Raw genomic sequence first — 20922 nt, 5'->3', positions numbered from 1 at the left:
TAATGAGCTGTGGCCTTTGACCTTTGGCCTGCGGACTCCAAATTCGAACTTAGCCTGTATTTTGGTGTCATTTACCTACACAACAAACAATTTGTAAGTCCATTGAATATTTCATAAGTTATCATGCGGAAACCAACTCGCATATTTAATGAGCTGTGACCTTTGACCTGCGGACTCCGGATTCGAACTTAGCCTGTATTTTGGTGTCATCTATCTACACACCAACAATTTTTAAAAATCCATTAAATATATTTCGAGTTTTTGCGCAGAAACCAAGTGGGGGACGGACGGACGGACGGACGGACAGGGCCAATGCTTAATGCCCCCTCCGGACTTCGTCTGCGGGGGCATAAAAAGTCTTTCACGTCTGCATTATAATATATATATATATATATAAAAAACGCTCGCCAATTCGCGCCTTGAGTGATTCGCTGCACAACGTGGACTGACTTACGACGGTATGATTTATTTTTTTAAATACTTTTGGGCCCGTCGTAAAACACTGTCCTGTGTGACATAAGATTATTTTTTACGTTTCGCATCCGCAACGGAAACATTCAATGTGCGTTTCGTGTGCAAAATTCTGGCTGGCACTATGTGGTAACAGCGATATCCGATTTAGGACAAGTTTCCAGAGCCACGTTTGGTTCCTCCCAGAGCTCGAGGGGCCGCCTGGTGGGGGGGGGGGCACTTTCATTGACGAGGGGATACCAGGCGCGACCACGAGTAAAAAGGGAAAAAGTTGGCACGTACGTGACGTATAGGCCTATGTAACGTTATGAAGGTGTCAAAAACGATGTTAAAAATACTGAAAAAAAATATTTCCAATACTTGTTAAGGGCAGGATTTCACACGCCGAATACTTGTTAAGTTAAAGGATGCATTTTCATAATCTGGAAAAGACCTGCTTCCCCTGTTTAAGGTGCTTTTCGAAACCTCATGGTCGCGCCTGGTATCCACTCGTCAATAGAAGTGGTCCCCCCGGGAATTTTAATCTAAACCGCCATTTCAGGGGAAAGTAAAATATAATGCCCATTACATTGTGTGCTAGATGGCTTATCGTTTGTCACTAGGAGGAGCAAGCAAAAGAAAAAAAAACGCAAATTCGGATGGTTTTCAGACGGATAGGCCTATTGCACATGATGTGTGCATATCAACACATGCGAAATGGTTTAGCTGGAGAGGTGATTTGACCCATACAATCAATTGCCAGTGATCCACCAATAATCCACATTAAATGCAATATCGATTCGATGGACTGTAATGATCTATATCTAAGCCTGCATTTTCAGTAAGTTTTTCCTCACTCAATGTACTCGATTTGTTTGAAGAAAAAAAAAACACTTTCTTATCCATATCATAATCTACGTTTCGCGCTGCTCCAGCCAGCTGCCAGAGTACAGCCCCGCTGCGGGCTCAGGCGGGCATATGCTATGATGACCAGTCGTACATGCATGAAAGCGGGACTTTAATTTCAGCAATATGCATCCTGTTTTTACTTCTACTACATTGTAAGCCATCTGATATGATAATACAACTCCAATGTAAATAATATATCATAACTCTTATTTACCCAGGGTAGCCGCTTTCAGCTGTGAGCTGTTCTTCCAGCGGGCTCAGCATAACATTATTACCCTTCTCCGTTCTCATACATCGAGCACCTGACAAGAAGGCAGAAGGTCACAGTTTTAAAGTCTTTGGTATGACTCGGCCGAGGATCGAACCCACGACTTCCCGCTATCATGATAATAATAATGATTTGAAATTCATATAACAAATTTAAGAAAAATGATAAATACTGTACTTTATTCAAAATCCATAAAATTGAAATTGTGTTCTCATCAACAGGATACGGCTCCACGTAAGAAGCGTTCTGATGGTATGGCGAATATGGAACCTATGGACATACAGAACAATGACACTACTTTGTTTGAAGGAGATATTAAACTTACTGAAGAACAAAGAGAATACATAAATAATGCTCGTATTGGAGGTGCTGAGACGAGGACTAAACGAAAGGCAGCCATCAGGTTATATAATATATGGGAGACTAAACAAGTCCCATATTTTATTTCATCAGGTAAATGATTAATGAAATTCATGCATTGTGATTCGTAATGTGATACGATATACAGTACTAAAACCTAAAGGGAGTAAATCTAAGGTTATGATATAGCAAAATAAGTATTTCAAATATTTTTAATCAAGGTAACAATATGAATAATGCAAAATGTTACCTATATCTTATCAAATAAAAGCAGAATGAAAAAATGATTTTTATTTTGAATTAATTTTCCATTAAAAAACACACTATTCCGTTTATTTCTAACACTAAATTAGAGAGTCAAAAGGGGCCTAAGCATTCGATCCTAGCAGAATCTTCGTCGGAGGCAAAATGGTCATTTTGCCTCCGACGAAGATTCTGCTAGGATACTTAGGCCCCTTTTGACTCTCTAATTACTCCATTGGCTCTCTTTTATTAGATAAGCAGTTTTCAGCAGCCTCTTTCTGCCACTTTTTCATAATTATGAGTATTGCTAACACGGATAAAATTAAACTGTGAATAAAGAAAATTCTGTGAAGGAATGATCTATACGAAATGAAAACCATATCAGAACCTACTCGCAACTAAGAAATTAATTCAAAATGTGTCAAAATAATAAGAAGGTATATAGGTTCAAACAGATTTTAACAGTGTTCATACATTGTATATTGAAATTCACATTTCACATTATGGCTACTCTGCAAGTTTCAAGTTTCAAGGGTTTCAAGGTTTAGTGGAAATATTTGACAGTGTGGCAACCCCGCGATAAAATACTTCAGAGGCGCACTTTGACGCTCCGATAAAGAACAAATGAACAGAATACATATTATTAAGAATATAAACAATCTGCAAAACAATAAGTAGAAAACTAATCCTAACCCTAAAATTAGACTGTCTCGCCAGGTAATATTATAGTTTATCACGTATATTATGATTACCGTGTTCTTTCCCCATACTTCAAGAGCAAAAAACCTACTTGGGTTATTATTTCCAGACAGTTATGAATGGATTGAGGAGCAAATGTACTGAGAAATTTACCCTCTGCTGTTGTCACAATCGGCTATTTATAATAAAAAGTTTAGAACAAAATTGAAATGAAGCCAAAGTTCAGAATACGGACCGTATATACCAGCTCCTATAGTTCCAATCTACTCATGATCAGAAGGTCATTTTCACTCAAAATGGCATGGTGGTTAATACGCTATACAATGAACTAAGCACCCGCCTTGTTGCTCTGATTTTGCATTGTGCCTTTTATTATATCTACTAGAAATACTTGATGCATACATAACATCTTTCTTTAAAATTTGCCTTTCAAATTTGCCGATGAGGTAACTCGGAACTGGTTTAATGCAGACAGTTTATTTTTCTACCCCCCCCCTCTCTATCTTTCTACGCCTCTTTCCCTAGCTCAATGGGTATCAATTGACGTATATCATAAGTTTTTTTTCTGGTATCTTTTTTTTATTTTCTTGTTTGCTTGAAATCTACTATAGGTATCAATGAGATCAAGCGCACGCGGATTGAAGAGGTGATTGCTTATATGCAAGAGGAAACATGCATACAGTTCAATGAATTGGGAGACCCTGGTCAACATTTTGGAAGTTATCTTAATTTCATCAGTGATTCCGGGTATGTCATCCCTTTTTTTCAACTTCTTTAGGGCAATGGCACATGATGAGGAATTTAGCAAACGTTTGATAAACGTATTGTAAATTGCACAAAACGTTTAAATTATAAGTGCTATATAGTACAATCTCCAAACACTAACTAAAAGTGCTTTAGACTAGTCAATGTAGGGCATTGTCCAAATCTGCATAATTTGCATATTATGCAAATAAGCACCCTCATATGGACCCATTTCAAGAAATTGTGATTTTCACACACTTGGAGGTGCTCCTACAGTTTTGAACTTTCAGCTCAATATATTAATAATACCCATCTGCTCGGACCAGGCTTGTCCTAGCGGGTTGAGGTCGGCTTCGCTGATGAGAGATAGCAGCACTTACCAGTGGTTTTGGTTACGTATCTTTAAAAACTAACTTCGAAAATTTTATGGAGTAAAGGTAATGGTCTTTGGTGCGAACAAGATACATTTTTCAACTTTTTTGGCTAAATCTCCCAAGCTACCGGGGGCTCTACTCCAGATCGACCCCACTCAGTCGGGGTCTTCATCTTAAACCTTCAACGGGTTCTATAACATCCCCCTGTATGGACCCTTCCTTTTTGAAGCTTTACGTTCAATCACAGGGGGAGGGGGGGGGGTCTTGGTTCCAAACCCAAGGGGAATTAAAAGAAAATATAGGAGGCAATATAATAAAATTAATGGAAACGATGAAATATATTATTTGCTGAATATAATCGAAAAATCTACCACATAATTAGATTTTCATTTCAAAAGGCAATATTTTTCGGGCTCGCTTCGCTCACTGGAGACTTTTTACAAATTGCCCCTCCAAATATTTGGTTCATTCCGCAACTACGTTGAATACTGTGTTGTGTAAAACCTATATACTAGTATATACCCACGATTTGATTAAAAATAGCGGCAATATGTAAGCTTTATAACTGAGGTTATGGCTTTGATATCACCCGCATAGCATTTGCGTACAAATGGAAGGGTTTTATCATAAAAAAGAATCCTGTTCACAGTGGCGTACGTTAACAAAAAATGCAATAAAATTGTCAAAAATTTTGCTCGATCGCTTCGCTCGCTTGCAACTTGCAACAACAAAAAATTCTGCCCTATACGCAATATCTGGCACCCTCGAGATTTCTGCCTCATGACGCCATTACGCCTGTTCATACCACGATATGACCTGGACATTTTTGGCTCTTGGCCCCCCCCCCTGGCCAACGACCCGTGTTGCGCCCCTGCTGTCCACACGTATTGACAATGACTTATAGTTATAGGCCAACTGTATGACTTTCTCTCTCGGTAACATGATACTTACTGAAACCTATACTGGGGTTTCACGGTTCAGCTATGTAAGCACCATGAAAACTTCAATTGACCAACAGACATTTAACAAACTTGACATAAAACGACCAAACACTCTGTAGAGCAAATGTAGGAAACAGCGAATTAGACGAAGCGGCAATGAGACTCACCTAATTGACAATTAGTCCATTTAGCCCAAGTGGTTAAAAGACCATGTAGATCTTAGACCAACTGGTGACTAGAAAAACTTAATGGTAAATAAAATTTGTTTCAGTTAAAGTGTTTTTTTAATGGCGGGTTTAATACAAGTAATAAGTAGCCTATACAGACTATTGAGAGAATTGTTCTAAAAATTACCAAAATGTGCCGTCAATGTCCTACACGTGAATTTACCAAAATTTGTTGTAACATAGTTACGGCACATTTTGGTTAATTATTAAAATGTGTCTTAACACAGTTACGGCGCAATTTATTGCACATTTTGATAATCTACAAAAACGTGGTAAAATGTGGTAAATTGCACATATTGATAATTTACCCAAATGTGCCGTAATAGGCTGGAACTTAAGGATTCAGTCTTGAACGTTGACCCTACCCAGTTTTGGCTACTTGTGAGAGGGAAGCTTCTTTCTCGAAGTCCAACATAGAGAGAGACTTACAAAAATCACACTATTTGACCCCCTCCCCCGTCCATTGGCTCCTAATGAAGTGGGCTGAGGGGGGGGGGGTGATTTCTTGATGATATCCTATACACATATTACATGATTTCTGTGTAATAGTAAAAACAACTTACCCATTGAGCACACTGTAAAGTAAAATTGTCAGATAAACCATTAATTTGAAAGGAGTAATATCCAATATTTATATTTCAAAAAAAAAAAATCCTTTGCCAAATTCTTAGGTCAAATGGAAATTTTAAACACATTGCGTAGTATCCGTATGATACGATAAAAGTGAAGACAAAGATTGGCCTATTAATGGTTTGGCTCGATCGTTTTTCGTTGGTTGTCACACAGTGGCGTAATGAGCCAAATTTTGGAGGGGGCTATGGCGTATTAGGCAAAATTTATTAAAAAGTTACGAGCAAGCGAGCGAAGAAAGCTTGCAAAAATTTCGACATTTTTATTAAAAATATCAAATTGTGTGATAAATTGTGACATAATATTCAGAAAACTAAATAATAATAATGAAATCAAATATTTCACCCTTCACTCTTTCATAATTTTCACATTCTGTACTTTTGGGATTTTGTTGGGGGGGCGGAAGGCAAGCGCCCAAGCCCCCCCCCCCGCATCTGTACGCCACAGTCGCCACTGGTCTCAATCCTAGGGCCCAATACACATGCGTTGGGTTTGAAGCCGCCTCTGACGCCGGCTTTGGAGCCGCCTTCACGCCTGCAAGTTGAAGCCGCCTTGAGATCATTATTCCCCTCATAAGCCGGATTCGCGTGTGTATTAGACCAATTGCAGTGTAGACCAAATGACAATTACACCAAATTAATACTATACCGACTGGATTTAGCCCATGAGGTATAAGACTATCCGAAAAGTAGACCAAAGTACAGCTTGTGGATCAAACCGCGATAAATTATACGATAGGATCACGTCATCTATAGTGCATGGAAACGCATAAAGAAACAACTAATTACGTTCCAAATAAAGATAGAGTTATCGTTAGTACCATTAATATCATTTTGATTTTCATGTAGGTGCTATTCATACATTGGACGATTAAGCGGACAAGTCAACACTGTTTCTATTGGAGATGGATGTGAAACTGTAAGTACATTAATCCTTTCCCGCCCTCTCTCTCTCTCTCTCTCTCACACACACACACACACACCCAAATTGAAAGGGGATAAAGTGCGGGTTCAGATTATCACCCTCTGCAATGGATATAACTAACAACTATTGGTGATGACGTCATGACATCAGTAACATGACATTCCGACGTTATACTAAAACGATTCAATCAAGAACCTAGTTTTATAATTTAATGATTATATAACATAGTTGGTTTTCTGCGTTCTTTGCTTCCTATCATTACCTCAGAGACACCTTTTTCACTTCATTTTTCTCAGTTAAATAATCAGGGTTTTATAGAGTAAATGATTCAGAAATACCTTTTTACGGAGCTCCTAAGATTGACATTATGACGCGTCATTATTTTTTAAAGCTCGGATTATCTCGGGGCCCCGAATAAAGTAAAAATAAATCGCGCGTCATAATGTCATCCAGTGGCGGATCTACTGGGAGGGGGGCTGCTAAATAAAAGAACAATAATAGGCATGATTACCAAAGATGGTTAGACGGTCAATTTTTCAGGTCGAAAAATCAAACTTTTAGGTCGCGCTTCACGCTCGCATCGATTGTTGGTACCAATCATGTTCATGATTGTAAAACATGCTTAGAATGTCCAGTTTTCATGTATGAAAATCAGTAATATGTTTAGATATAAATACCCATCATGTTCATTGTTACATTGCTTTGAATCACTGTCCTGTTTTAGGATTAGATCTAAGTAAAAAATTCAGCTCGCGCTTCGCGCTCGCGTAAATTGTTTGATTAGATATATCCATCCTATTTATGATAGCAAAGATTTGTTAACCTTTCCAGTTTTCAAAAAAAAATCTCAAAAACTTTCAGCTTGCGCTTCGTGTTCGCATTATTTGATTGGTGAGATATATTATGTTCATTATGTCGCAGAAACTTAGGAAAATTTAATCAAGACATAAACAAAAAATCTGTTCAGTCGAGCAATATGTTCAAAATATTGAAATCAAAATATTTATTACTGTATTTTTATATTTTAAGAATATTATTTGAGTTTACATACATGAAAAATATCAATATTAACGTCATTAAATAGACAATGTTGTTTTAATAATGAATTCAATTAACTTGCATTAAAGTGATCACAAATTTAAATTAAAAAAAATGAAGGGCACTTTCCTTAAATAAAATAAAGCTCGCGAGAGTTCTCAACTACTATCGCCCTCTATTGTCTTCGAGTTGAACAGTTCATGGTTTGGACACTCAAGATTCAAGATGCATTTATTCAATTACTACAGCTCGAAGGCCGAATTGCCATTGTATTTACAATGAAGAATGAAAAAACATATAAATTGCACATAATTTCAACTGCAATAAAAATACATGTTCAATTTTACAATTCGGATTTATAATTCTAATTCAAATTTAAAAAATCAATTCCAATTAACCATTTTAATTTCAATAAACATTGATAATTACAATTCATATAAACAACTTAGATAGACAATAAAAATGTATTTCATAAAATTGAGTTTGAATCGGGATAAGAGTGATGATGAATGAAACACTAAGCATTGATAAGAATTCATGGTTCGGTGACCTGCGACGTCGATGAACACTCTCGTCGTTGATCGAATGGCTGTCGCACCGTTGACCTCGATGTCGAATGGTTGTGGGTGCTCAGTGGAGCTTCTGGATGTTATCTCAAAACTTTACAAATGCAGGGCAGCTGTAGCATCATCTGAGAGATAGAAAGGCGTAAAAAATACGAGGAAAATTTGCCTGAAAGCAGCAAAACTAGTGGTTCCAACCAAAGACCTGTTCCAACCCTCACTCACCAAGGTGCTATTAAGTTACTAGTAGCTGCCATTACGAGCGAATGCATGTCTGTCGTGTAGCGAAGATTGTGGCGCAATGCCTGCTTTCCTTTGGCAAGGCACGCTACTTTCCACCATGGAAAGTTTCACAAAAGTTTATACTGTAGCTTGATTAATTTTCATTGGACTCAACAAAACTAGATCTGCCCCTGTCATCTTAGGGGCTCCGTACTTTTTTATAGCATTCGCTCTCTTTTTCTTTGCTTCATTTTCTCCTTCCCCAGTTTTTCTCTAGTCCTTACCATATAGCAACGCTTCTGCACAGTAACGGTAATGATTATGATACATTGGTAACCACGTTTTTAATCGTGATTTTTATGTGGCAAATTAGGATGATACAACAACTATTTACAACTTTATTCGAGACTAACAGTTCTTTTTGTCCTCTCCTTTCACAGTTTGGTATCGTCTTCCATGAAGTATGCCACGCCCTCTCCTTCTTTCACGAGCAATCCCGTCCAGATCGAGATGATTACGTCACAATCATTTGGGATAACATCCAATCAGGCTCCGAGAATAACTTCAATATGTATGACACCAGTCTTATCAATACATATGGTATACCGTATGATACTGAGTCCATCATGCATTATTCTAGCACGGTAATATTTCTTTTTATTCATGTTATCATGGACTGTTTATCATGGACTCTTTAATGATTTAATTCTTCATACTAATGTTGATCTTATTTCCATTACATTTTGATCGTTTCCACAGAAGGTAAATTTCATGAGGTACTTCAAAACAAATAAACAGGAGGCCAATGTACTCGTTTACGCTGATTAGCGTCATATTCTAAAATAAAATTCGGTTAGAATACAGACAACAGTAATATCAGTTGATAGTTACAACTGATCAATCAGCTGTTCCGTCATTGTGACGTCACCGCGCGTAGCACAAAACATGTGCGGATATGGGCAAAAGCGACGTACTAAAAAGAAAAACCCCGTGTATTATTTTCATTGTTATTATAATAATTATCATATTTACATTGGCATCTCCCAAAAATCTACCATTATCAGAATTGATGTTGGGAACCACAATGACTATATTTTGAAAACAATGTGATATGTGACTTCTACGTTAGGGGGAATTTTGAACATTGGGATTGAATAAACCAATTCTACTTACAATAAGAGCGTGTAATGTAAAGTAAAAATTATTATCGCTATCATTATATTTTTATATCGTCATTTTATGTTTGTCGCCAGGCCTTTTCTATTGACCCTAATTATTTGGACAAGCACGATAGAAGACCAACAATAGTGACCGTTGATCCACTGGAGATGCCTTACTTAGGAAACCGGGTTGGTCCCACACATAGTGATCTTAAGCTTCTGAATCTTGTCTATAGCTGCTCAGATTCTTGTGAACCTGATATGTCATGTATGAACGGCGGTTACCTGAATAAACTCTGCGCATGTACATGCCCTCCTCGGTACACTGGAGTTCAATGCGAATCAGATATTGGCGACAGTAATGATGCACGTAAGTGAAACACACCAATAATCAGACAGCTGACTTTGGATCAAACGAACGAGCAAAGATAATCGAAGTGGAACCTCCACATGCGTATGACAGCATGTGCGGGGGCACTAAAAAAGAGCGCCTATTTCATACAAAATCTTATGTTAAATAAATATATATAATATATATTCTAAACACATTAAAAATGGTATCACCTTTGAGAGTGTCAAATTACGTTTAGGTTTATACGAATTTCAATTGAAATTAAGATGGTCAAAATAAAAAAATGTATTTCTTCACTTTTTGAAATATTTTCTCCTAATGAAACTAATATAAAGAACTGATTATTGTAATTTTATGTAAAATTATCTGCATACATGGGATTGGGGAGCTGCAAAAAAGAATAGCAATATATTTTTCCAATGGAGAGATTTTATGCCTTATAATGATAATGACAATTATGTATAATTATAATACACAAAATCACCAATGACGGCTAACAGCCTGTAAACTTGTACACACGTGTATCAAAAACGTCGAACATGACTTGTGATCAACAGGTAAATGAACAAGCAAAAATATTTAGAATACTGCATGACTATTATCGCTTCATTGATGTTTCTGATCAAACCTTATGAGAATCAAATATTATTTTCTTCTTCAGGTTGCATTATTACTAAGACTGTGGAAGATGGATTAACTGGTAGTATTACTTCTCCAGGCTACCCATTAATGTATGATTCAAATACACTATGTCAATATCTAATCACGGTAAGTTCATCTTATTGTACGGTTGAAAAAATAACCATCCTACATTATCTAGACCCTTAATCATTGAATTTATAGCTATAATGATAGACTGTGTATGATTTGGCGACACAAAAGCTATGTGTTCTATGATCAGAGTTTTGAAGATATGACTATTTGGTCAGACTGTTCAATTTTAATTTTGATAAATATTCTGAAGATGTTTTACGCAAGAAAAAAGTGGTACTGAACTCAATGGGTCAGATACATAAAAAGTAGCAATTGCTTTTGCTAGATTCTGTATGGCATTGCAGAAAAATGAGCGAGCAAATGATTTTGCTAGTAAGTTCAAGCAATCGCTAACTAACTGCTAGCGTTTGATTCACGATTAAGCTATTGCTAAAAAGCGTATGCATAACACGAACATTTTGCTTAATCAGGACGTTCTCGTATTATAATCAGGTTTATGTAACTGAGAGAGAACCCGAAGGTGTACAATAGCCTACATGTACATGTTTTCTTCCTAGTAAGTGCAAACTGAATGCCAACTATATAATCTTTTTAATTAGAAACGAGAAAAGTCTGACACCACGTCCATAGGCGGATCCAGGGGGGGGGGGTGTGGGGCCCGCCCCCCCTATTGGCGGAGCTAAAACTAGAAAAAAGGGGGAAAGAAAAAAAAGAAAAAGAAAGGAAAAGAAAGGAGAAAAAAGAATGGGAACATTAAAGGAGGAAGGCGAGTGAATAAAATAAGATGAGGGGAAGACTTGGAAAATAATTTTTAAAATCTTTCATGCCACTGTACAGTAAACAAATTTCGCTCGCGCTTCGCGCTTGCATTGTCTTTTAGGTGATTTATATATCTTGCTCAATATGGAGCTTAAATATCAAATTTCGTAGTCAATTTAAAAACATATTTCAGCTCCGATATTCGAACTTTCATTATTTTGTTTCATTTACAGATTGATTTTGAAAAAGTGCTCTGTAAGAATTTATGTTTTATCTTCTGAATTGATTTGTCAGGTACCTATTATCTTCCTGTATTCCATTAAGTTTTCAAATATCCCTATTCAGGTCAAATTGTCAAAACGTAATAGTTAGCGCTGCACATGCACTCGCATTTTGATTGGTGATTTGATATGTTAATGTCAATGTTAATTCTATAACAAACTACTAAAAATCACCATTTCATGACAGTTTATCAAAAATTTCGGCTCGCGATTTGCGCTCGCATTGATTGTTGAAAATATATAATAACTCATGCATCTTATTTTATGATTACAAAAGTGCTTGAAATGTCCAGTTTTCAGGCCATAATAAATTAACAGATTTCGCGCTCTCATTAGGCTTATTAAATTAATAGATGAGATATTAAATTAATAAAGAAAATTGCCCCCTTTTTCAGAATGGAATATCGACAAGTTTCATCTCCCGCTTAGGAAGAGAAATAGGAAGATTATCATTTTCATATGATGACATAATGTTCTTAGAATGTCCCTGTCCTATGTCAAAACTCAAAGTAATAATAATGAAACATATCAGATCTTTTTTAAAACTGTGATTCATATCCACCTCATAATTTTCATACAAAGTGCTTGAAATACAGAGCTTAAATTGACCCTTTTTCAGATTGGAATATCAAATATTTTAAGCTCGAGCTTCGCGCTCGATTTTCATGATAAAAAAGGGCCAATGCCCAGATTCTATGTCGATATCTGAAACACGCGCACGCATGTTTATTCAGATACGCAGCTTGTTTCCATTCAATCATTACGAGCCTATATATCCAGTTTCAGATCAGAATATCAAAATTTTTCTGCTCACCCTTTGCGCTCGCATTATTAATGTAGTAAATTATGTATAAGTTATACCCAAATTTTTCATGATTTACAAAACATGAAGAGTGTCCCGTTTTAAGGTTTGAAATCTCATTTTTTTTCGCTCGCGCTTCGCGCTCGCATTATTTAATCATTGAAATATGTATCGTCTTAATGGCTAACTGCAAATCGTCCTTAACAGGTCTCTTTTCGACAAGACCAGAACGCATTATAAAAATTTCGGCTCGCGCTTCGCGCTCGCAGTAATGATCTAGTTACATACGCATCTTCTTCAGGTTTACAAACATTGCCCAAAATATTCGACTTAATTTTCAGGACAAAATACATGAAATTTCAAAATTGTTTAGCTCGCACTTTGCGCTCACACTATTTTACTAGGGCTTATGAATTTATTACACATTTATGTTGTTATAACGCTAAAAAATTACTGTTAGGACATGGGCGTTTTGCCCCCCTCCCCTAAAAAAAAGAAAAAATTTCACGATCACGAAAAAAAAGAGAAAATGAAAGGGAAAATGGTGAAACATGATATTATTATCCAAATATTATGTTAAAATATATCACGAACTTGGATTTTTGTTATGAAAATGTCAACATTTTTGCTCGCTTGCTCGTAACTTCTTATTAATTTTACGCGATACGCAATTTCGAGCCCCCTCAAAATTGTTGGCTCATTACGCCACTAGGACAACCCCTTCACAGAAACAAACAAAAATCAACTTTGAGCGGCCGATCGGGGAAAATATGGGTGGAGGAGGCTGGATCCGCCCCTGACCACGTCTTAGGAAAGATGTTACAGGCAGACAGGAGAGGAACTGCATGTATTTTGCGTTACCACACTTTGTTCTGTGAGTCGTGTTCGCACCAGCGCGCTGCAGTCTTGGTCACACATGCGAGTCGCACGAGGAGCGCTCAGCCAGCGCATTTAAATTTTGCAGCTTCAGCCAGGGTCTTCAAGCTCGTCAGGGGGGACAATAAAGGTCTTCAAGCTCGTCGGGGGGGGGGGGGGGGCAGGGATACGTCCTTTGCATGGGGGGCAGACTGCCCGCTCTGCCCCCCCCCCCCCGTAGGTACGCTAGTGATTTTTTAACGCTTTCCCAGCTAACATGCAGCGAGTTGAGCGAGTGCTGATCGGGTCTCTAGCGCACCGAACGTTCTTCTTGCGTGTTCCTAGCGGTAACGTAGCGCCTTTCCCAGATTCCTTACAATGAGTTTGGCGCACAACGACGCACCGATCCTTTTTTCCACTTTTGACTGAATTTCAACGCGCGGGCCGTGCGTCGGGCTATATGTGACCGGGCATTTATCGCTATTGTTCAAACTGCGAGCAATTAAAGGGTTTAAGCACAAGCAAACGATTGAAATTGAAATGGTTTATTAAGAAAACTTCATCGCAGCCGAAGGCTGAATTGCGAAATTCTGTACAAGGTAAAATACAAAATATATACAATAACAGTGACTATAACAAAATGACATGTAAAAGTAATAAAATAAATGTTATATGTTGAAATTTAAGAAAGGAGAAGAGTAGAATAATTTTATACATGGGATAAAAGTAATCTTGGATAGTTGTAACAACAGTATGATTCTGTGGGGATAAAGTCAGTAATTCATAAGCTTGCATGAATAAAATAAGAAACAGAAATTATAAACAAATGGCATTTCTTTAAAGAATTGAAGATGAAATATAACTGTACCGGAATAAGGGGAAAATGAAAAAGATGTCGATAAGGTTGATAAAACTGCTTAAAGGGATTTTGTCAATGAGATAGGTGTTTTTCACCTGGCTTACAAGGAAATAAGAGATATCATAAATATAATGATTGATTAAATAATTTCTGGTTGTACATGTATAAACATGGAATTAGCATATTAAACAATTATACCAAGATGGGATAAAACAACTATGCCCATTGAAAACTGGCAATGCTAGATGTGGTAAAAGTAATATTGAGCACATATATGTAAGCTTTATTATCGTTTTCATTTTGCTACAAAGAATCGTAACCAGAATTTAAAGTAAACGAAAACATCATAATATTATCATATTAGACGATAGCATATTAATATCGTTTTGTATAAAATCTATTTGCATAATTTGGATATTGTTAACACATTGATTGCATGTTGAGATGTCGTATCATGTATTAACTGAAAAGGCATGTTTTAATTAATCATAGTTATGGAAATTAATTACATATTCGATTGATTGTTGAGTAGTCGGACCATGTATGGGACAGCGCTTTTACGACGGCGTTCTGTTCTACAGCGTATTTCAGTGTACATATTGCTGTAACGTAGTGAACGTTTGTGGACCGCCTCACGAGTTGGAGGTAGCCAGTCGTGAAAGGGGGAGGAATGAAGACTCACGCCCTTTGCTAGTCTCATACATAGTCCTTCTCTCCGCTTATCAAGAGTAGATAGGTTGAGCACTTCTAGTGCATGGTCATAATCTTGGTACGCAGGCCCAAGCATGAGGCGGAATGCGCGTTTTTGTATCCTCTCAATTTGTTTTCTCTGTGATGCGTCAACTCCAGAATGCCAAACTGGTGCACAGTACTCTAATGCTGGACGAACATAGGAGGAATAAATTACCTTCAAATCATCAAGGGGTAGTTTGAATCCCTTGAGGATGCGCAACATATGAAGCCTCATGCTTGCGCGCTTGGTGATCTCATTGACATGATATGTCCATTTCAAATCATTCTGAATGCAAACTCCAAGTAGTTTCATGAACTGGACTTCGGATAGTTCCTGCCCTTCGAGTTCAACAGTGGGATTTGGTGGACTTGTTCTCATGAAGCTTATGTGCACGACAGCACATTTACTCGGGTTGAGTTTCAAGTTGTTATTTTTAGACCACTGCTGAAGCTCATCCGCACTCTTCTGGATGGTGGCAGGGTCGCTCGTTTTCCTGTTTTCTAGTATCGAGAGATCATCTACGTATTTCCAATGTAGATTAGGACTCTGTTGGCATGCATCATTGATCAAGCAGAGAAAAATATGCGGGCCTAAACGAGTTCCCTGCGGGGCACCAGCTTGTATGTTCTTCCATCCTGAGACTACTGATCTGTACTTAACACACTGTTCCCGGTCTTTCAAGAAGTTGCATATCCAATGCAACCAATGCTGTTTGAACATTCATGTCTAAGAGCTTTGATAGAGCCAGGTTGTGGTCAATCCGATCGAAGGCCTTGAAGAAATAAGTGGCCAATAGGGTACATATTGATTTCGGTTTGTCAACATTAGCATGTATTACATTGAGGAGATCAATCAGATAGTGCGATGTTGACATACCCTTTCTATTTCCAAACTGAGCTTTGTCGATGGACCCTTCCATGTCTTTTAGAGCCCAATTAGCAACAAACTTCTCAGCTACTTTTGAAAAATGATCTGTCAGTGTTACAGGCCGTAGGTTTTCAATAGTGGGCTGCGGGACTTTGGGCACTGGAACAACGCAAGCCCGTTTCCAGCACTCAGGCACCACTGCTTGCTGAAAAGAAGAATTCAAGATGTCGCAAAGTGGTATGCATAACTCGTAGGCGAAGAGGTTTATCACTCTAGCTGGGATCCCATCTGGACCGGGAGCCTTTAATACTCTGTTTGATGTTCTTCAGCTCTCTGTAGACCTGATACGGTTGTACAAAGGGAAGGGGTTTGCTCGCAGGGAGATAAGATGGCAAAGTAGATGTGTTCAACTTTGGGATGTCCTTTGCTATGTCAGTGAAGAACATATTGATCTCTTCTGCACAGCTCCTCAGGTCACAGGGATCAGTACTAGGGATATTAATCTTTTGTGACTTCACCTGACCACTTGTCATTATCTTGATGTGTCTATACCATTTCGATGGATTTGACTTCTTCATCTTCTGAACCCGGTTGATGTAGTAATCAGCTTTGGAAAGTACAATCTGTCGTTTCACCTTGTTCCTCAGCTGATGCCGCTCTGAAATCAAGGATTTGATGGCTGGTGTCATCCACCGTTTGTCTTAATGGTCCTCCAAAGTCCATATGTAGTAATCTTCGAGGTGGTACAAAAATGATAATCAATGACTTACAAATTCCAGGTAAATTAGGCGATATCATGGGAGATATCCAGTGTGTGTGCAACCAAGGGCGCCACTACATCTTTACTTATTATGCATACGAAATAAAGCAATTGCTAAGGCATGGTCTTTTGCTTGGCGAGCAATTTCTCGTGCTTGAAGCAATTGCTTGCCAGCAATTGCTACTTTTTATGCATCTGTCCCAATTTGACACCACGTCTAAGGAAATGATGTCGTATGAAAGAAGCGGTAATTTGCACTGCCACACACCTTTACTTTCGAGTGCTGTTTTTTCTGTGAGTGGTGTTCGCACCAGCGCGCTGCAGCGTGACGTCGCTATTGTTCATACAGCTAACAATTGCTTTCTGAAGGCAAGAAAACTGTTCAAGCACTAGCAAAGGGTTATGCATATGAAATAAAGCAATTGCTGAGGCATGATATTGGGCCGTATGCATAAAAAAAGCAATTGCTTGTGCTAGCCTTTTGCTTGAATCGGTATGCACACAAACAAGCAATTGCTTATAAGCAAAAGCTTTTGCTTACAAGCACAAACAATTGCTTACTACTCGTAAGCAAATGCTTACCAAACAAGCAATTGCTTAAAACCGTATGCATAAAACAAACCTTTTACTTATCTTGATAAGCAATTGCTTGCGTTTTTTCGAGCACCTCCGGACCAGCTTGAGCTCTTGCTTACTCAGGGCATTCTCGTTTAAGGATTAAATTTTCATACCGTTTCAAGCTCCATATTTCAGAGGTTATGTTGTGATTTCATATCTAATCAAATTCCTGTTATTTTAGACTTTTTACGGCAATTTTTGTCCATCGATCTACACAGAAACCCCCCTGATGCTCTGCGCTGTTTTCCCCCTATTTGCGTAATAAAAAAATAATGCTGCCAGGTCGGGCACGAAGCGTCGTTGTCCAACTGTGCGATGTTCGCACAACCGTAACGATCCTTTGTCCAACACATAAGCAATTGCTTAGGCAGTGCAAGCAAAAGGTTTCAGCACAAGCAAAAGCTTGTGCATACGAATTTAAGCAATTGCTTGAACTTGCCCTTTTGCTTGACCAGCTCTTGCTTTTGCTTAAAGCATTTGCTTATAAGCAATTGCTTGTCTTTATGCATACGGCCCATTGTGCTTGAAGCAATTGCTTGCCAGCTATTGCTACTTTTTATGCATCTGACCCATTGAAACGAAAATTGCAGCGTCTTATCTCAATACCTATATTGATTTCGCTACCAGATTCCTCGACGGGGTTATAAAACTACGCACGCTATGTGTCAGATGCATTCAGTAGCAATTGCTTCAAGCACAAGCAAATGTTAGCCATGCAAAAGATCAATCCTTAGCAATTGCTTTATTTCCTATGCATAACCCCCCCCCCCCGAGTGCAGTTAGGGTTAAAATACCACAAAAGAATACAATGTTACACTGTAAATAAGAGTCGTCCAAAATTCATCAGGTAATAATTTAAAAAGTCCCGGGGGAAAAAGGTTGGGAAAATCATACCCTAAACACCTTTGCCTAGTCTTATATAAAAAAGCATACCCTAAATACGTATGACCCCGCGATTGACTATTGACCAGCAGTGTTGCAAGGTCCGAGCTGAAGAAAATCCCCAAATTGGACCCTAAATCCCCAAATTTTTAAAATCACAAAAATTTCTGAAAAAGTGAGGACATTTATCATGGTTATTGCCCAAAATTAGTTTTGACCACACCATACACAGCAGATTTTTTAATATATTTTTTTAAGGTTTCGATGCAAAGTAGATTGGCAACCCCACCATTTATCGTACAACCAATGAAGTTTAATGTAATGAATTCATCGGTTGAATTGCTGATGATGTACACTGTAGCTGTAAATCGTATTTTAGCATAGATCGTATTTTTAGCATATATTTTTTAGCATACATTTTTTAGCATATATTTTTTAGCATACATTTTTAGCATTAGCATATATCTCTATGTATTTTAGCATCATATTACTGAAAAATAACGAATCTTGGTGCATTTCATCAAAACCTTCAAAAATCCCCTAAACTGCATGAAAAATCCCCAAATTTATTTTAATCCCCAAATAATTTTTTCCATCCCCAAAGGCTTCTCAAAATCCCAAAATTTTGAAAATTAGGGGAAGGAGATCCGCGAATGGCAACACTGTTGACCAGTCTTTCAAAACCACCTCCTTTTTTGAAAATCAGTGTTAATGATACCCGTAACGAGTGCACGCGCGGTCCGCGTCCAAAACTGGAAAACGCGTTTTTTGGTCACGCATGTTTACAACAATATATCCCCCCCTCCCCGGGCATAACCCTTTGCTTGGTTTCAGAAAGCAATTGCTAGCGGTTTGAGCGATAGCGATTTCACGCTGGTGCAAACTCGAGTAATAGAACAGGTACATGCACGACGATACACCAACCCAGTGGACTCGATAGTACATGTACCCGGTAGACTGAGTACTTTCACGGATGATGATTATGATGCAAGGTGGGACTCGAATGCAACTTAACAAAGTGCAAAATAACGCTTTTCTCATGTAACTAATTAATTATTTTCCTTAGACGTGGTGTAAAACTATTCCTTTAACTTGTTCTTTTTAATTAATATACAGGGGCCGCGGAACCGGGGGCTGGGGGGCGGCTGGGGGGGGCTTCAGCCCCCCACTTTTTTCCAAAACCGTGTACAAAAACGTAAAAATGACCATAGGATTGTGATTTTTTGCATGGTCAGCCCCCCCACTTTGAAAACCGTTCCGCGGCCCCTGATATAGGTATTATGTTTGCACTTACTAGCTAGAAAACATGTAGGCTACTGTACACCTTGTGGTTCTCAGGTACATAAACATGATTATAAGACGCGAACGCCCTGATCAAGCAAATGCTCGAGTTGCTCTGACGGGCCCATGCAAATGCTTGAACGCACAAGCAAAAGGTTCACTCAATACACACGATTTTTATTTTAGCAATAGCTTAAAACACACAAGCAAATGGTTATGTTGTTTATGCATACGCTTTTTAGCGCTTAAGTATTATGGCTAGGGCCTATATAAACAAAACATCAAATAAGTGAGAAAATGACGTGGAAATGAGGAAAAAGAGGAATGTACGTAATACTTGGCAATGATGTTGAATTTTCGATTGGAGGGGAGACCCAAGGTATGATTCCGGATAGCTTTGAGGATAGGGTTAGAGGATGCAAGAATCTTCAGGATTGAAGGAGGCAGTGTAGCTTGAAGAAGAAGAAGAAGGGTTTATGGATGTCCTATGCAAAGATCTCTCATGTCAGAATGTATTGAATCGCATAGTCTTGGGAAAGTGTAAAAACATGGAAACTTGTGAGATGTTGCATCTTGATATTTCATGAAAAAAATGAGATTTTTTAAATTACGAAGTCTTAGACTTTGCAAGAAGTAAGCAGGTACATAATAATAATGATAATAATAATAATAATGATAATAATAATAATAATAATACTACTAATGATAATACTAATAATAATATTACTTAATTGGTTCCTTTATAGCGCATCAAACGCAGCAAATTGCATGTTCCTATGCGCTTAAAGTATATTGGAGACGGAAGAGATATTATCTTACAAAATTAGTAGACAAACTAATAATCCAGTAGTAATATACAGAAGCGGATCTAGAGGGGGGGTTGGGGGGGTTGCAACCCCCCCAAAAAAAATCCGGGGACCATTTTTTTAAATCTTATCTTTTTTTTTAAACTTGTAATTTTATTTTATTCTATTTCTATGTATTTATTTCATTTATTATTATTATTATTATAACAACGACCTCTATACCAAAAAGAGTGGTGTTTTAGATGCAAGAAAACGCCATTTTCACACACAGATTTTCAAAAAATTTCCCTACTGTGGGAGGGGGGACACCCCCCTCGCTCGCTCCGCTCGCTTGGACTCGGTCGGTACGCTCCCTCGCATACCACCCCAACCCCCCCTTTATAAGATATAGTAAAAGATATATTTTTGCAAATCTGTAGAAAAGGTGATTAAGATCAATTGAAGTTTCAATTCGCACTTCGCGCTCGTATGAATTATTTAGTTAAAATAGTATAAATACGGATCTTGTCCCCCAAACCCTTTTTTTTATTTTTTACTTTTTTACTGAAAATCTTCATAAAATTCACTAAATGTGTGCATGAAATCCTTTAATTTCACTTTC

The 20922-nt window shown here is 37.9% G+C and overlaps 1 protein-coding gene across 1 annotated transcript; it reads left to right on the top strand.

Annotated features, from left to right (window-relative positions):
• Positions 1-1853: 1853 nt before the first annotated feature.
• On the top strand, positions 1854-13175 carry LOC129283031 (blastula protease 10-like). Its single transcript, XM_054918866.2, has 6 exons — positions 1854-2080; positions 3541-3676; positions 6694-6763; positions 9033-9236; positions 9846-10122; positions 10766-13175. The coding sequence occupies exons 1-6, from the start codon at positions 1882-1884 to the stop codon at positions 10930-10932; spliced, it is 1053 nt and encodes a 350-aa protein (XP_054774841.2). The 5' UTR covers positions 1854-1881; the 3' UTR covers positions 10933-13175.
• Positions 13176-20922: the final 7747 nt, after the last annotated feature.

This window comes from Lytechinus pictus, unplaced genomic scaffold (assembly GCF_037042905.1).
Source record: "Lytechinus pictus isolate F3 Inbred unplaced genomic scaffold, Lp3.0 scaffold_20, whole genome shotgun sequence".
NCBI lineage: Eukaryota > Metazoa > Echinodermata > Echinoidea > Temnopleuroida > Toxopneustidae > Lytechinus > Lytechinus pictus.
Note: the sequence above shows the minus strand (reverse complement) of the source record. Positions and strands in the feature narration are given on the sequence as shown.

Coding starts and splice junctions, on each gene's coding strand:
- LOC129283031 (XM_054918866.2), top strand. CDS start 1,882: ATGGCGAATATGGAACCTATGGACATACAGAACAATGACACTACTTTG. Junction 2,081..3,540: donor CCCATATTTTATTTCATCAG/GTAAATGATTAA, acceptor AATCTACTATAG/GTATCAATGAGATCAAGCGC. Junction 3,677..6,693: donor AATTTCATCAGTGATTCCGG/GTATGTCATCCC, acceptor ATTTTCATGTAG/GTGCTATTCATACATTGGAC.